Source organism: Papaver somniferum, chromosome 2 (assembly GCF_003573695.1).
Source record: "Papaver somniferum cultivar HN1 chromosome 2, ASM357369v1, whole genome shotgun sequence".
Taxonomy (NCBI): Eukaryota; Viridiplantae; Streptophyta; class Magnoliopsida; order Ranunculales; family Papaveraceae; genus Papaver; species Papaver somniferum.
Window position 1 is genome coordinate 103,194,568 of NC_039359.1, and position 17,012 is coordinate 103,211,579.

General features: G+C 37.1%; 1 protein-coding gene across 1 annotated transcript; it reads right to left on the reverse strand.

The window, feature by feature from the left end:
• Positions 1-634: 634 nt before the first annotated feature.
• LOC113348633 lies at positions 635-3,747 on the reverse strand. The gene is made up of 4 exons (XM_026592476.1): positions 2,772-3,747; positions 1,553-2,086; positions 1,222-1,448; positions 635-900 (listed from the first exon to the last, which is right to left on the reverse strand). Exons 1-3 carry the CDS (start codon positions 3,561-3,563, stop codon positions 1,338-1,340), a joined length of 1,437 nt encoding a protein of 478 aa, XP_026448261.1. The 5' UTR covers positions 3,564-3,747; the 3' UTR covers positions 635-900; positions 1,222-1,337.
• Between the last annotated feature and the right edge of the window lie 13,265 nt (positions 3,748-17,012).

A 17,012-nucleotide genomic window follows, 5' to 3' on the forward strand; every position in this document is an offset into this window, starting at 1 on the left:
CGACTGCAATTGCAGAATGTTAAACATATACAGCTCTGGAAAATGTGGTAAATTTGAACTGCATAAAGCGAAGAGGACTAAAATTGTCCATGGAAAACCTTTTCTGATAAGAGACATTAAAAGCAATGAATGTGCAACTCCGCAACCAATATCTGAGACAACTCTCCCCGGACATCGACCTAGTCAGAGTCAGATCAAGACTCCAACATTATGTTCTTAACCATTAAACAATGTAAGAAATCAATCAGACTTCCAAGTTAAACTAGGTTAAAATTATTGTTCGAATTCATAGGTCATACTCACATCAATGCCAAGCTGTACCAAGCATTCTTAAAATGGCTTCCGTAGAGAAGCCAATAGCTTGCCTTGAACCCAACATATTTACTGAAACTTTTTTTTTTGCAAGGGGTAGCTTGCAGCAAAATCACCTCTACAGAATGCAATTTCAAAAGCTGGTGTCCTCTTTTATTGGTATGCTCGTAAATGTGAATAGTATCGATCTGTACAGATAATATGATAATATAAAGAAAGAAATCCTCTCAGCTGTTCTGGCTTCCACCAAAACAAAACTTACTGCTTTTGTTTGGGCCAAAATTGAACACATTTTAAAGAAAGAAGCAGTACATGGATAATATGATAACATAAAACCAGTTTCTGCTTGCTCAATTTAAAGAGCCTAACTAGTTCTTCAACTGCTACATGAACCAACTTAACCCAGTTGTTCTTCTACTAGGGTGGAATTACAATTTGACAAGTTTTCACATTCTGACAAAATTTTCGTCTGTAGCAGTTCCTCACTTTTTACATACTAGGAGATGATAAAAACAATATATCCAATGCTTAGAGATATTAACAGGGCTCTTGATTAATAAGTCACCTTCCAGGATGTCTACACTTGGCCTGAAAAGAAGAAAAAAAATGACAACAGAAGATTTAGAAGTACATATTTGATGGCAGCAAAAGGAAAGAACGATGTTGTTCTGCGAAACATAGTCAGAATTTTATCTATAGACCAAGAAGAACAAATGTCAATGTATGGATTAATGGTATATATGGATATGCCCATCGTTATGCAGGTATAGGGTACACAAAACTAATTGACAAGGGTACACAAAACTAATCGACAAGGGTATGACCCATGAGCATCATAGGAATCGAAAGGAAGAACAAGGAACAAGAACTGGTAAGGCTTTAAGCAAATATCCATTGTTGTAAAAATACCTGATCATTGTCACGGGAGCTCTAAAAAATTCAAACTCCTTGGGAATTATTTGCTTTCCACCCACCTTCTCGAGGAAAGCATTCAAGAAAAAAGATGGTGGATCTCTAAAATTTTACTAGGATTTCATATGGATCAACTCTTCAGTTCTGCATTCTCGGATACCAATGTCAAGTCCTTCTTCAGAAGAAGGTAAGACATCACAGCAATGTCGTCTCGGTGCTTGCAACTGAAACAAAAAGTAAAATACAGGAATTACCATAGGATATGCTACAGAACCATTGACGATAATAGAAAATAGGACAGACACTAGAAAAGTTTGTAACGCACTACCTTTTCAATGCTAAGTTCAAGCTTCTGAGAGAATACTCTGATCAGTACAAGTTTGTTTGATGAACCTTTCTGAGAGCAGCTTACATCCGAAAATCGTTTGTAGTTACTGCTTATCCCATCAGTTTCATTAAAAACACTTTCCAAAAAAAAGACAGTAGGTCTGTCACATGGATTTCTGGGAAATTCCTTCGTGTTAAACATGTATGGAGCTGAATTAGCATTGCCACCTCTCTTCCATGGAGAAAAAGTCCTTTGCACAGCAAGGAGATCAGGAAGAAGTTGATTGCCTTCAAGTACCTGAATTGCATAACCCCATGAAATCGAAATTGTCCACCACTTTGAGCGGTTATAACAAACAACATGCTGCAGAATTCTATATGGGTCAACATTAACAGCTTCAAAAAAATGTTCTAACGCCTGATTACGATTCATGTTGGGAAAGATTGAATCCATGTAATCCAGATGATGAAGAGATACCAAAGGTACTAATGGATGCGAAGAGAGAAATCCAAACAGATTCCCTCGCAGATCAACCTGTTAAAGTATGGATGAATAGGTTAATACTTATTTATACGATTCCAATTACTAGCCGCCGTAAAGTATATTTGAAAAATGGAAATGGATAATTCACGACAATGTGGGATTGGAATTGATCAACAAATATTAGCAATGACTAAGGAAAACACCATCGCCTATGCATCGAATTTGTCGTGACCAAATCAAGTCTGACCGAGCTGCAGACACAGGAATATGGCTCTAAACAAATTACACCGAACGCACATGGGTGTTCTGTTTGCACAGAACACGCAGCAGGAACCAAAATCAAACTTATATAACTTGGTATTTTAGACTATGAAAGGTAACATGCCACCAACTTGAGTTCAATTTCCTATGAAGCTTACAGTCCCGGAGATTATGAATGTTTCAAAAAGCAACTCATGGATCTCCACCCATTAGATACTTGTCTTGGCATAGGTTCTTCTTTACTTTTAGTTTTTCTTTTTAATCTAAAAATAGATTGTCCTGAAGATGGTGAGTATTTCTAGAAAGCAACTGGCAACGCAAGTTGCTTACGCTAACAAAACAAGAATATATTCAAATTGACAAATTGTGCAACTCAAATAAAAAAAATTCAAAAGAAAAACACTACTAAATAAGGAAAATGAATCAATTGAGCTATCTTCTGATAAATGAATAACACAATGAACTATCAATTTACCTGATGAAATCCAGGTTCATGCGTCAAGCCAACACCAAGCTCAGCTACACAAGAGAATACCCTAGCATCACTTCCATAAACATGTGGATACCTCATCAAACAAGAATCGAAACACTTAGCCAAAACCTTAGCAAGTGAATAACTAATAGCAAAACCACCACCACCAAATGCCATATCAAATGAATACTTAACATTCTGTTCATAACTCTCTGAACTACTCCCAACATAATACCATCTCTTATAATCATATTTCGAAAGCGTTTTCACCAAATTATCCACAAAAAAAACTGTATCATCGTCACCAAACACAAACCACTTAACATCAGTTAAATTAAGATCAGTAATCTCCTTAACAATACGTGCAATCCTTATAGCAGATCTTAAACCACCTTTGAATGTATAAGGAAAACGCGAAGTATCTCCAGATATTTGTACCGTAGGAAGAGTATTATCAAGATTATACGATTTATTAACAAGTTCACGATCAAGAAATACATAACCTCGATATTGATTAGGTTTCCACCATAACCGAATCAAATTACTTCGTTTAATCCATGTTTTTGATGACGAAGCGATTCCAAATACGATTTCATCTGTGGAAAGTGATGAAGATGATGGTGATAATGAAATTAGAGATTTGTTGTGTGGGTGTACTGTTTCAAGAGATGGAATTTTGTTTGTAGAGATTAGAAGGTATAGATTACAGAGACCAGAGAAGATTAAGAGGAAGATTATAATGCTTGTAGAATTTGTAAGGGTTTTTTGAGAAGAGTCTGATGATGCTGGTGGCATTTCGATCTGATCGATGAGAAATGAGTTACATTAAACTGGCTCAGGAATAAGGGTTTTTAATTATGTGTCTTGAGATGGAGGGAAGGTAAAGGTATGTTCATTTATTGTTGGATCGGATTGTACTATGGGAATTTCTTGAATGGCAACACTACGCTTTGTACTTTGCACCCCGCTGCAAATCTCTTGTGGGATACTGTAATGACAGTATTGTATTGTACACGACCCCTATTAGTGCTAATTAAATTGATTAAGCTAATTAATCAGTCTTAGTGAATTGATTAGACTAATCAAAACATTAATCATTTGAAAATCAAAACTTGATTTTATTGAGTTTTGAAGAAGAAAAAATGGTGATTTTGGCGAAAAAAATTTGGCAAATTTTGAAGACAAATGACGAAACCGTTCATCACAAAATTCAAGATAATCTTATAATCAACTCCCAACATCAATTTTATCAGTTCAAATCCGTCGAAAATCTGAAGAAAAAAAAATGGAATTTCTGTTGTTATGGCTGGGACAAACTTGTCGACCCGGCCAAAACACCACGTAACAGTTGGGATATAGGAATTCCAAGCCGTAAATACGTAAACCGGCTGGGATATTAGGAACTCCCAGCCGTGATAAGAAATGTCGGACGGGAAATTACGAACTTTTGGCTGTAATTCTTCCATAAATTACCTGAGTCTGCAAAACGATTGGGTTTACAAACTTTCCCGGCCGTAATTAGATTTGAAAGTTGAGAAATTTTTTGATTCAACACCAATTCTTAATACGATTGAAAATTAATAATACTTGCATTAACTAGACCACAATAAAACTCAATGCATGCTTAATATATCTCCATTACAAAGTTGGTTTTAATAACATCCCTTCCGACGTATCAAGAAATCTTTGATGATGGTCATTTGAGCTTCGAAGTTGAAATTATAACCTTTCCATTTTCTCCATTCCATGTTAGCTTGAGCTACGACTTCTTCATCAGTCTCACCTCTAAGTCGAAGTTGCTTGCACATACGAAGTAAAGTCATATACTCTTCCACTTTTTTGCGTATGTTTAAGAATCGAAGATACAATTCAATCCCATCGCGGTTGTTAGGGTTACCTGTTTCACTGCAAAAAATTTCAAAAATCTTCTTCCAATAAGATTGACTTGGTACACCACCATTCCTTCGTTCTTCTCCCTTCTTTGGATAGCATAGCACAAAATTTTGACAAAGATATAAGTCTTCATCCAAATTAAAGTCGTGTTTATCCTTTGAGTACATTGCATTGAGTTATTAAGACTTGTAGGTGTGATTTTGATTTGGAATGGGTGGTTATATGGAGAACAAGTTACTTCAAGTTTAAATAGGTGGTTGAACAGCTAGAACCTTCTATAGATTAGTCTTCAAACGAATCTATTTTTCAAAATTCAAAAAACTAGTCGATTTGAAGTGGTACAAGTGAAATTATAGAGCATTACGGCTGGGAATTGCTAGCCATACCAAGCCGTAATTATGTATGACGTGCAGAGTTGGCGGTCTGTCAGATTCACGGCTGGGATTCCTGGCCGTAATTCTGATTTTTTTACTTTTAGCCAGAAAAACGGCTGGGATTCCTGTCCGTGGTAAGACTTACGGCTAGGATATGTAGACGTATCGAGGATCCTTTTTTTGGGTTTACCAAAGTACTTTACGACTAGGAATGTCCCAACCGTACATGGCCACGGATGGGTTTCCGAACCGTTCCTACCTCAACGGTTAGGAAACGTCTAGGTCGACCAAGACGTAAATTTATTTACGGATATAAGTCTTAACCGTGATTCTAATACGGCTTGGATATCTAGCCGTAAACATAACTCATTGTAGTTCAGAGAATTCAGACCAAACAACGTCTAGGTTTTTCCCAACCGTGAATCTCCGACGGACGGGTTTCCTAGCCGTTTTGTGTTTCACGGGTGGGAGTTCCTAACCATTTTCATTTTTACGGCTAGACAATATTTATAGGCATCAAAGTTTATTTTTCAATATTTATAGGCATTTTCGGCTAGGTTTTGTGAAGCAACGACCTAGCCGAAAATGCCTCAAAAAAACAATGATATTGTTTTTTTCCTCATTTTTCTTAGATTAAACACATTTAAAGACTAACATTAATTCATAAATGTAAAGTTATAAAAATCCATCCATCTCAATCCTTAACCAAAGAACGAAAACAGTAAAATGTTTAGATAACAAAATATTCATCAAATAAAATACTAAAAAGCGAGTAGATTGTCATTCACTTGATTCACTTGATTCCTCCCCAGAAGACTCTTGTAAAAACGAATCCAAATCGTCCTCTTGGTCCCGTTCAACAACTGGTTCTACAACTCTATCATTTTTACCTCATTTTCCCTTACCAGCTTGAGTGGGAGTCTTTTTACCTCCACCACGTCCACCTCGAGCAGCACTTGTTCTACCACGGCCTTCTTTTTTTCCACCTCGACCACTTGATCCACCTCGAGCACTTGTTCCAGCACGGACTCCTTTTTTGCCGCAGCTTTGATGGAGCTTTTTCATGGGGAGGAGTATCCGAGTCGTCGCTAGAAGAAGAAGACCTAGCCCTCTTATTTCTCCTTGATTAGTCATCTTCTTGAGGATATAAACCTCCTTTCTCAGTGAGTATTATGCCTTGGACTCGATTCCGAAGTAATCTTAGTTCAGGGACAGTTAACCTCTCTCTCGAATCAATCATACGGGTGATGTCCTTGGACACCCAATTAACTCGTTCAACCTATTTTTCATATCAAATACAACTTATTCATAGGTAATCAACAAAAAAAACATTTATAAACATAATTAGTAGTATACGTACCACCATCTTCTCCCATTCATTTTATTCATTGATCTCTTCCGCTGATTTTGAACTCTCTTTCGCTGCTTTCTTCAAATATCTCCGTGCCTCAGGATCCATATTTTCCATATAAGGATGATCCCACTCTTGATACCATCCCATGTAATTAGCATCCGCTTTGGAAGTCCCATGAGCAACTTCAAGCCCTCTTCTACTCATTTGGTTTGCTTGTTGGGAACGAGCATTCCAATCATCGATCGCCGGAGCTATTGGTGCTGCATAGTTCAATTTGACTTGATTTTTCTTAAACATGGAGGTGGCTACGCTCAGTGGAAAACGAGATTCTTGAGGTACAATTTTCTGGACAATACCAATTTGGCAGAGCGTTCTACGAGGATCTAAAATGACGAATCCGGTTGAATGAAACAAAGGTCTCGTATAGGTCGCCACATTACAAAATACTCTATCACCAACTTCCTCATCTCCATCCTCATCAAGTTTCAAATATGGATCAAAATTCACATCATTAATTGTCAAAGCATCCAATTTTCTCCTCATTTCGTTCTCTTTATCCTTGTGTTGGGTCCCGTTAAAGGGGTATCTTCCTCCTGTAGGTTTCTCTAGAGGCCATTTTGTATCCCGAGTAGGCCTCAAGGATTTTAAATGGTCGTAAACCCATGACTACGGAACAAAAATTAATCAATTATACATACAAACCAATATATATAAAAGTAAAATAAACCAACATTTGTTATATTAACACAAAAATATACCTGCATAAGAGCAACACATCCCGTAATTTGTGTTATGTTCCACCTAGAAGCTTTGCAAAGATTCTCCATCACACTAGCAAGGAGGGCGGTGCCCCACGAGTACCTAGAAACCTCATTTGTTTTCGGATCGAGACTGAGAGTCTTCAACCACTGCAAATAACAAGCATTTACCTTATTTCCTGAGAAATCGGGAAAAAAGATGGTCCCAAGAGCGTGCAACAAGTAAGCTATAGCCGTATGTCTAGCTCTTTCTACGTCCATCACGATCTCTCCATTCTTGGTCTTACGGTCAGAATCCTCAAACTGCTCCCTCAGACGAACCAGGTTAATCTTCCTTGACATATTAACTGTTTCACGACGTTCACCCGGCTCTTTAAATCCCATTTTAGCTCTGGGAGGGGCTCCATAACCAATCTCAAACTCTTCTTCCGCTTGATCTTTGCTCCATCCAAGACAGTGGTTAGCCAAGACATAAAGATCATCATAAGGTAGAGTATTGTTGAAACCCTCATACACATCCTTTCCTTCCAAAGCAAGACGGTTATTTCATTTGCATCATCCGGAGTCATAGTCATCTCGCCGAATGAGAGTTGGAAAGTCATGGTTTCGGGCCAGAATCTTTCTCTAAAATTACAAACAGTCACAACATCATACGACTTCTACAACGCCTCGATTCCGGACCATAACCCCGAAGATTTTACCAAAGCTGCCACATCTGGATGCTCACCCTCCAACGGCCAAAACCTTGGTTGTTGGTGCTTTAGTTTAGGAACCGTTTTATCGGGAAACTACAAATAATATAAAATTTTAGTTGTTATGATTGAATATCCATAATAAAATGAAAACAACATATATTAAGTTTGATTTATTACCTTTGCGGCACAGACTCTAGCATCCCATGATGACTCGCAACCAATCAAGACGGAACGATCTCTTGGCAAACCCCAAGGTCTCCCATTCTTCTTTTTAGGTAAAAAATCCATAGCATCAATGATGTCTCTTGCATTATCCTTTGGTGGATACTTCTTCTTTCCATCCTTCTTGTCCTCCTCAACCACTGCTTTACCTTTATCAAGAGTAGCACCACTAGAACTACCAACTTCATTAACAACTACACCTTGATCAAGAGCAGCACTAGAAGTGGCACCTTCAGTAACAACAAGTCCACCTTCATTTCCTACAACAATAGTATCTATAACTTGATTTCCTACAACAACTCCACCTTGATTTCCTAAAACAACTTCACCCTGATTTCCTACAACAACTTCACCTTCATTTCCCCCAACAACAGTATCTACACCTTCATTTCCTAAAACAACTTCACCTTGATTTCCTACAACAACTTCACCTTCATTTCCCCCAATAACAGCAACACCATCATTTCCTCCTGAAACTCCACCTTCATTTCCTCCACTAACAGCAAGCACAAATTCACTTACTCCACCAACTCCAACTTCACTTGTATTCCTTGCGTTTGCACCCAATGGTTTTCCATGACGAGGTTGCGGAGTGGTCTCACTAGAAGGTGTTACTTCTATTGATCTTTTCTTTCTCTTTTCGTTTCTGTTCAAAGACAAACCAGACAAGAATGCAAAAGAAGATAAGTCACAACGGCTGGGAAATCTTGAAAAAACCCAGCCGGCGGCATAAAAACGGCTAGGATGTATTCAAAGTTCCAGAAGAAAATACAGTTACGGATGGGTTGATTATCAAACGACCAAAACGTAATAAAAAATCGTCTAGGAAAAGTGAAAAGTCCCATCCTTAAATAAGTATCACTGATGGGATTTTGATTTATCGACCAAGCCGTAAAAACAATAACGGCTAAGAAGTTTTCTTTTCTCATTGCTTACTCATATTACGGACAGGAAAACCTAACTGCCTCATATAATCGGCTAGGTAACTAACATACACGGTTGGGAAAAGCAATTACGGACAAGAAATCCTAGACGTAACCACTACCACTGAAACATGAATTCGAACACAAAGATATATACGGCTAGGAAAGTCCCAGCCGTGATTCAGTCTTTGCGGATGGAAATATTCTATCTCGTACGCATCGACTAAATTACGGCTAGGTATTCAACAATTTCCCATCCGTGAGAATATAAACGGCTGGGAGTTCTTATATCTCCCAACCGTGTTACAAATAAACGGTTGGGTATTCAATATATCCCAACTGTGATACTTATTTACGACTAGGAAACAAAGAACTCCCAGCCGTAAATAGTTCCTGAAACTGTTTTTTCAGACCTAAAATCTTCGAAACTTAATGAAAGATCGAGAAAAAGCTTAAATAAATAGTGGATATTTCGATTCATACCTTATTGCTGTCATCTCAGGAGTCTGGGAGGCCAGTGCATCTTCTTTTTTCAATTCCTCTTCATCTTCACTCACTACTTCATTAGTTGAAATTGGTTTATCTGCTTAAATAGGAGGTTGATTCCACGAAGACTGACCTAATTTTTTCTTTTCTTTCATGCTTTTATACTAGGAGTTTAATCGACAACAAATATTTTGGAATCTACGATTAATCGTTGATTAACGGAGAAGAATGGAAAAAGAAGAAGAAGAAAAAAGAAAAAGAAGAGAAGAAGAGAGGCAGAGAAGAAGAAGAAGAAGGGAAATGGAAGGGGGTCAGTTTTTTTTTGTTTTAATTCAATTTCAGTATCTTTTTTTCATTTGATGATTTTTCAGTTTTTTTTGGATTAGATTAATCAGTTAATGGAGGGTAAAAATGTCTTATATGAAAATGGATGAGGGTGTTTTTGAACTTTCACCAAAATCTGATCTCCCCCTATAACCTTTAGTCTCCACCTAGACTTTTTAGCCCCCAAAAGCATACCCCTCAAAGCCCCAATAATAGGCTTCTTGTACAATTGGGAATTGAGAGTACCCAAGTGTGGCACATGGTTAGTATTTTCTCCTATCATCCTCGAGTTATTCTTACTTCAGTTCCGCAACATTGCAAAATGTCGCACCTTCAAATGTCTCTTGTAAATTTCTGCGAAAGCGTATCTCGGTAGCAAAATGGTTTTGTGAATCCACCCACTTGCACTTCAGCCTAATAAGTTTGCACCAATGCGAACAGCCAACTCAACAGTTCTTCAGCCAAAGTCTTTAGCCTTCTTTCACTTCTCTAAACTTCTCAAATGCATCCCATAACGCACTCAAACATTGCCATACTTTATTAACAACAGTCAACCAACCAAAAACACCGAGGGTCCGTTTGGTGCACATTTTTTTCCCACTACATGGTAATTGAACTGCATGTAGTCCTATTACACCGCATTCCAATCACACGTATTGAACTTGGTGGTGTTTGGCACGTTACTACTTACTATCAGTGATAAGAGAGTAATCCTTCAATTATTTTGCATCACCATTTGTATTTTACACAATTTCCGAATTAAACTATTCTGGGCATGTACTAAATCTAGTAACGACGATCTTCATATTGATGATTTTAATAGTGATTGAAAGATTTTAAACTTTTCAGGAAACAATTGAAATTATGATTGAATAAAAAAAGATCTGATGCCCAAAACTAAAAATAGATCGGATGATCAAGAGAGAAGAAAAAGATATCAAGTGGGTTTTTCAATCTAGATCGTGCCTATACTACTGATTTTGTTTTGCATCTTTTATGTTAATTATATTTATCATCCGACAAATAAATCTTGAGCTATTGAAGGATACGATGGTAAGAACATCAACCCTTAGTCTTCAAATAAATAAATCTTGAGCTATTGAAGAATACGATGGAAAGAACATCAACCCTCAGTCTCTCACAGAAGAAAAGAGGAAGAGGTCGATCGAGATCAGGAAGAAGAAAGTGAAAAACAAATAATTTATGAATTTAATAAATGGTCAAAGGGCGTAGTTAGACGGTGTAATTGAGGGCAACTTTCAAAACCGACCTTTAGAGGTCGATGTTCAATTCCATCGTTTGGAGGTAATAAGGATTACCTGCAGTTCGTATGTCGTGCAGTTAGGGCGCAGCCAGACATCAAATTTATCAATGCAGCCTTAGACTACCTCGTTGACTGCACTGCTTCTAATATTTATTTCGTGCAAAACAGACCCTTACAACACAATCGCTTCATTTTATTGCATCAAAGGGAAAAAATATAAAACTTTTCCATTTAGGACTTACATAGACTTGTTCATCTTGAACCAAGCCTTGGTCTTACAAAACTCTCCTATTTTGATTTTCACACTCTCCTATGTAAGCCTGCCGAATTTTCCATGCCTTAGGACTATTTATACAACAGCTTTACTTGGCTAAAACTGTGCATAACCGTTGCACACGCATGTGACAGCCATCTGTCCCATGGAGCAGTTCCATAACCGCCTATAACTGTGCTAACTGGCCAGTTTCTTTCTAAAATGACGTCATTGCCCAACACCTGTTCTCTAACAGTTAGGAACCTTCTCCTACGCTTATAAAATCTCTTTATAAACGTTATACTTCGTCTCGCATCATTGGCATGCTTGTGAAGCCCGTAACCAACTCCTAACCGTCACTTGAACTGTATTACACAACTGGTGTACTTTACGAATTCTTCCTTGATCCAATGCTCAGCCATCTTGACCCTTCATGATATTGCCCTAAGTTAATGCACGGAAAATTCTTGTGCTTCAATCTCTAAGGCCAACTCCTTGAGCTTATTCTAGTTATTCATGCGTCATATGCTTCATTTAACCAATTTGCTTGACAATAGCAATGTCATTGTTGCATTACTAGCTTGTTTGCACTGTACAAGCTTTGTCCAGCCTTGAACTAATTCCATAGACCAAATCTTGTCTTATTCTACCTTCTTACATCATCCTTGAGTTTGGGACAACTCAATTCCACGGATATGCCTTAATGCCAACATCGCATGTTTCATCTGTCACTTTGGCCTCGTCTTGCCTTTCCCTTAATGAAGCCTCATTGTGTCGGTCAATAATAGAGCTGGCAAACGGGCGGTCCGGGACTGGCTTGTTACGGGTTATACGGGTTCGGATTAACACGGGCTAAAACCTGCGGGTTGATATTCTTCACGGGTGGTCATTTCTTCAACCCGCACCCGTAACGGATAAAGCTTGCGGGTTATCCAGCTTGTTTGATTAAAATTAAAATTAAAACTAAATTACGTCAATTTATGTCAAATTACAAGGATAAAAATCAAATTACAAGGATAAAAATCGTAAAATAATACAAGATACAAAAATTAAGTTAACCTTGCACAGAACACAAGAGTTTTCTTGCCATTTTTAACAATTCTAAATCCTTGTATGATTCTGAATTAAGATTAAAAAAACCCAGGTCGTAATCTGATTAATTACCATCAACACTAGTCTAAGACAAACACAGTAGCCATGGATACACTTAGGAAAATCGAAAATACAAACACAATAGCCATGGGCTCAAATTCAGAAACAAAAACATAACATTTTTCTTTCTTTAAATCGAAAGTAGAAACTTAAGATTGCCAATTAAGAACAAACCCATGTTGTAATCTGATTAATTATCACCAATCTCATCATACTTAATAGTCAACATTTGAAAATTGATAATAACAAGAATAATAAAGATCCAAACATTTTCAAGAACCACTTAAAATCAATAAGAAAGAAAAGATTTCACCACTAACCTTAAAATCTGAGACATGGGTCTTGTTGGATTGAATAATAGCTTCAGATTCATCTCCTAATCTACTTAAATGATGATGATGAGAACAGAAAAGGCTTTTCTTGAAAACCCAAATTAGAACAAAACAAGGAAAAGGAGGTAAGATACAAAACCCATTATTGCTTCTTACTTACTGTTCCCTATAGAATCAGGCAATAGGATACATACAAAATCTAAATAAGAAAATAAAAGTTGACCCAGATTTAGAAATTGATTCAACAATTGATAAAACAGAAGTTCAAGTTCCTCAAATTAATCCGCACAATCAATCATGCAAAACCAATATTAGTATATTACTAAACCCTAGTTTTAAAATTGTCAATTTATTGCCTTAAATCATCATCACCATGGAGTTAAAGTACCAACTATGTGTAGGAGATACAGAGATGAAGAATAAAAAAGCAAAGCAGAAGAAGAAAAATGGAGATGGTGAGGAGGCGCAGCCGCAGGAGAAGACAGTAGGGTGTGGGGAGAGAAAGAAAAGAAAGGGGAAGAAGAAACGAAAGGAAATGATTATTGTCTTCTAGGGTTTTGGTGCATTTATACCTTAAACGTAGGGATAAGATGAAACCTAGATGATCTGACGGTCAGGATTACATAAAACTTATTAATAAGGTAATATGGACGGGTTTACGGGTTGTACCCGCGGATTTACGGGCCGGGACGGGTTAACCCGTTTACTCACAAGCCGGAATTTCTCCAACCCTAACCCGGCTTGTTTAGACATCAGCCGAGCCGGGTGCGGGTTTTTCACGGGTCGGGCCGGGCAAACCCGCGGGTTTTGGCTTGTTTGCAAGCTCTAGTCAATAAGCTTCATTACTTAGCCAAATGTCTTTACGGTGTAACTCTACCTTTGTGCGTCACAAACCCTGCAGGGTGCCACTATCTTACTGCTTGACGAGCTATACAGTATAGCGTCATTATGGCGTTGCATTGCGTTATTATGGATTTGCATTGCGCCATTATGGCTGAACACTGACTTGGCCTACATCATTGTAACGCAAAATCATTTTGCGCCACTTGCCAGACACATCATACTAAAGCCTAAAAGTGTATGCTAGTTTACCATGAGGGTATCAAATTTCATATAGGACTATTGTGATAGAATGATTCAGTCTTCACATACCTTGTTGGTGAAGTTCTCCAAATGTCTTCTTTGATCTTATGTCTTCGGGGGTGATGTCTGATACTCAACTACCAAATTCTACCTAGTCCGAGACTTGACTTAGTAGACTAGAAATCAATGTATAGTTTTGTTCAACTAATATTGACAACTTGAGACAGCAAAATTTGTGGGTTCAACGGAATATTGCTCTAACACTTGGTATCGATCCTAGATTAGATCCTTATAAGGGATCGGTCATATGATGGATCCTTGAATCACCTTTTCAATTGCAAAACAAGTTTTGCAATTTTCTCCCCTTAAACTATGTAAAAGAAGATAATTCCCAAGGTATATATGGATTCATCCGGAAATTCAACACACTAAATAATAACGAATTACTAATTAATATTATGTTGATACTACGAAGTCCATAGATAAACTATATTTCGTAACTCCATATACTTAAGTTTTAGAAATAATCGGTATATCATTCCTTGATACTTTGAACATAGTATAATGACCAAGTCACCAATATTAAAGTCATTGTAAACAAATTTTACTTCATATGTTATGTAATCAATAAATACTGACTCGAAAGAACAAAAGATGGAAATGGAAAAAGTCAAGTCTGTTGTTACTAACCTCGTACTAAAGGATGATGTATTCGTCGTTGCCGATACTTTTTCAAGTTCTTCATGAGTAACAATAGCATATCTCAATATTTATATGTTCCTAGAATCTAACAAAGTTGACTCTAGTAATCAAATCAGGCGACTCCGAGTTTTGGAACTAATTTGACATGCCAATTATGGTGATTCCATCCGATCAATACTCTAACAGAACAAAAACCCTAATTTCATATGTGGGTTCCGTAATCGAGTTTGTGAGATTTGAGGGGTGAAATAGCCAGGATGTGCTTGCAAATGAATTGAGAAATCATAAGCTTAAATTAGTTAAACTACAAGATAAGTCGAAGCTATGGTTTGAGAATAAACTATAAGGATCAACATTTTGAAGCATCAAGATATAGTTTGAGGTAATTTTTCTAACTTGAAACTAAAAACCGAATTCTTTTTTTTTGTCCCAAATAGGTTGGGGTAGGCTAGAATTGAAAGCCAAGATAAACCAAGAGGTCGGATGGCCTTGTGCTTTTCAGCATGACGCATCGCAAGAGGGTATCGCCCCAAACGGTTATCTGTGGGTTTCATCTCCTGATGATATGGCTTATTTTAAGCCGGGTATCCTAGACTTGACACAACCCACTCTTTTTTATCCTGGGTGAGGTACATGATGTGCAGGAGGAGCACACGGGTGAAACAAAATCCTTGGCGCTTTTTACACCAGAATCATTTTGTTTTTCAATAACAAGTCTCCCCACTTGTCACACCACTGAAATTGGGTTTATAAGTTCGCAGGTTGAGGTCATTGCGTAATAAAATCCAAGATATAAGCCAAGAGGACGGCTCACCTTACTTTTTCAGCATGACGCATCACAAATAGGGTATTGCCCACCCCTATAATCCTTGGCGGTTTTTGCACCCTAGATTCACTATTGTTGATAAAAAGAAAGGCGTTAAACCAACTCCCTCGTCGGATCTTGGGTTCATAGGTTCATAGATTATGGTGAGGCATAAAGTTTCAATGAAATCCTTTGGAATAAGTAGCAACAATGTGATCTTACATTCCAAAAGATACGCAAGGACCATGAGGATTGAAAAAATGGGGTACAATACCAATGACCATTATACCTTGATAAAAAAATCCATTAAATCAACCATCGAGATAAGAAGTAGAATGAGACTGTAGGTCACGCTTAGCAACATAAAGCATAATAGTATTTTGTAAAATAAACGAATTATTCGTTCGATTGAACCTAATCTAAAAATGGTATCATGTGAAGTAAACCAATCCTTATTCAGCAGGAGAAGTTGTATATTTGAACTGAATGTCATTACACTTACAGTATAATATCTACAACATTGGATATAAACACATGTTATGTCCCATTACTACATGAGTTAACATGGTAACACGTATACAAGGTAATCACGAATATCAATACATATTAGTGACTGATACATCATCTTTGACAGAGGAAAGGAAACTACATTCAACTAATGAGAAAATTTGATGACTCACCTTCTCTAAAGTCAGAAAAGGGATCGATCAACTGTTTTCGCACTACAACGGATAAATTCCCAAACAAGAAGTGTTAATACATTACTAATGTATAATAGGAATACCTTTTTTGAACCTCTGATAACTGAATTCTCTAACAGCATCTCCAACGGGAGTTTCTCACATTCCTATATATTATAGGCCCAATAAGATTTTTGCACTTTTTATAAAAAAAAACTTCTCCAACGGAGATGTGAAGGAGGATGTGAGGATGACGTGGTGATTCAGTTATTACCACATCCTCTAGTCCATCCTATGGTTTCAGAGGTTCTTCTGGAGGATTTGATAAATCCTAATCACATAGCTTAACCAATCGAAATAAAGTTAAACCAACAGAAAATAATATATGAAAGTAAAGGAAATATTTCAACCAATTAGATAAATCTAAATGGATTAGAAAACATTACCATTGGAGATGGTTTTTCTCAAATTCCTAAATTGTAGGAAAATTTTGAGATTACGTTTTAAAAGGGTGTCTATCTGCACCACCCATATAGGATACACACCACAATCCATTGGAAATGCTCTAAGTTTTTAATAAAAAAAATATATGGGTCAGATTTCACAAATATTTTCCCACTTTTTAAAACCTGCAACATAGAATAATAGTTTCCTAGACACTTTTTGCAAATTTTACGGTGTAGCTAAATAAAATAAAAATCACCTCATCTACCATTATTCTTATGCACGATAAATTTTGTTTTATTTCATCAAGTCATTTAAAATATCTTGGAAACTCAATCAAACTTGGCTATCGAACTTCTAGTATGAAGCAATAATTCTCCACATTCAAACGAGAAGACATGGAATCCCATATGAAATCACTTGGCACATACGGAAGGAACACAACACCAAGATGTTAGAGGAAAAATGAAGACAAAGATAGATTTAATTTTATAAATCAA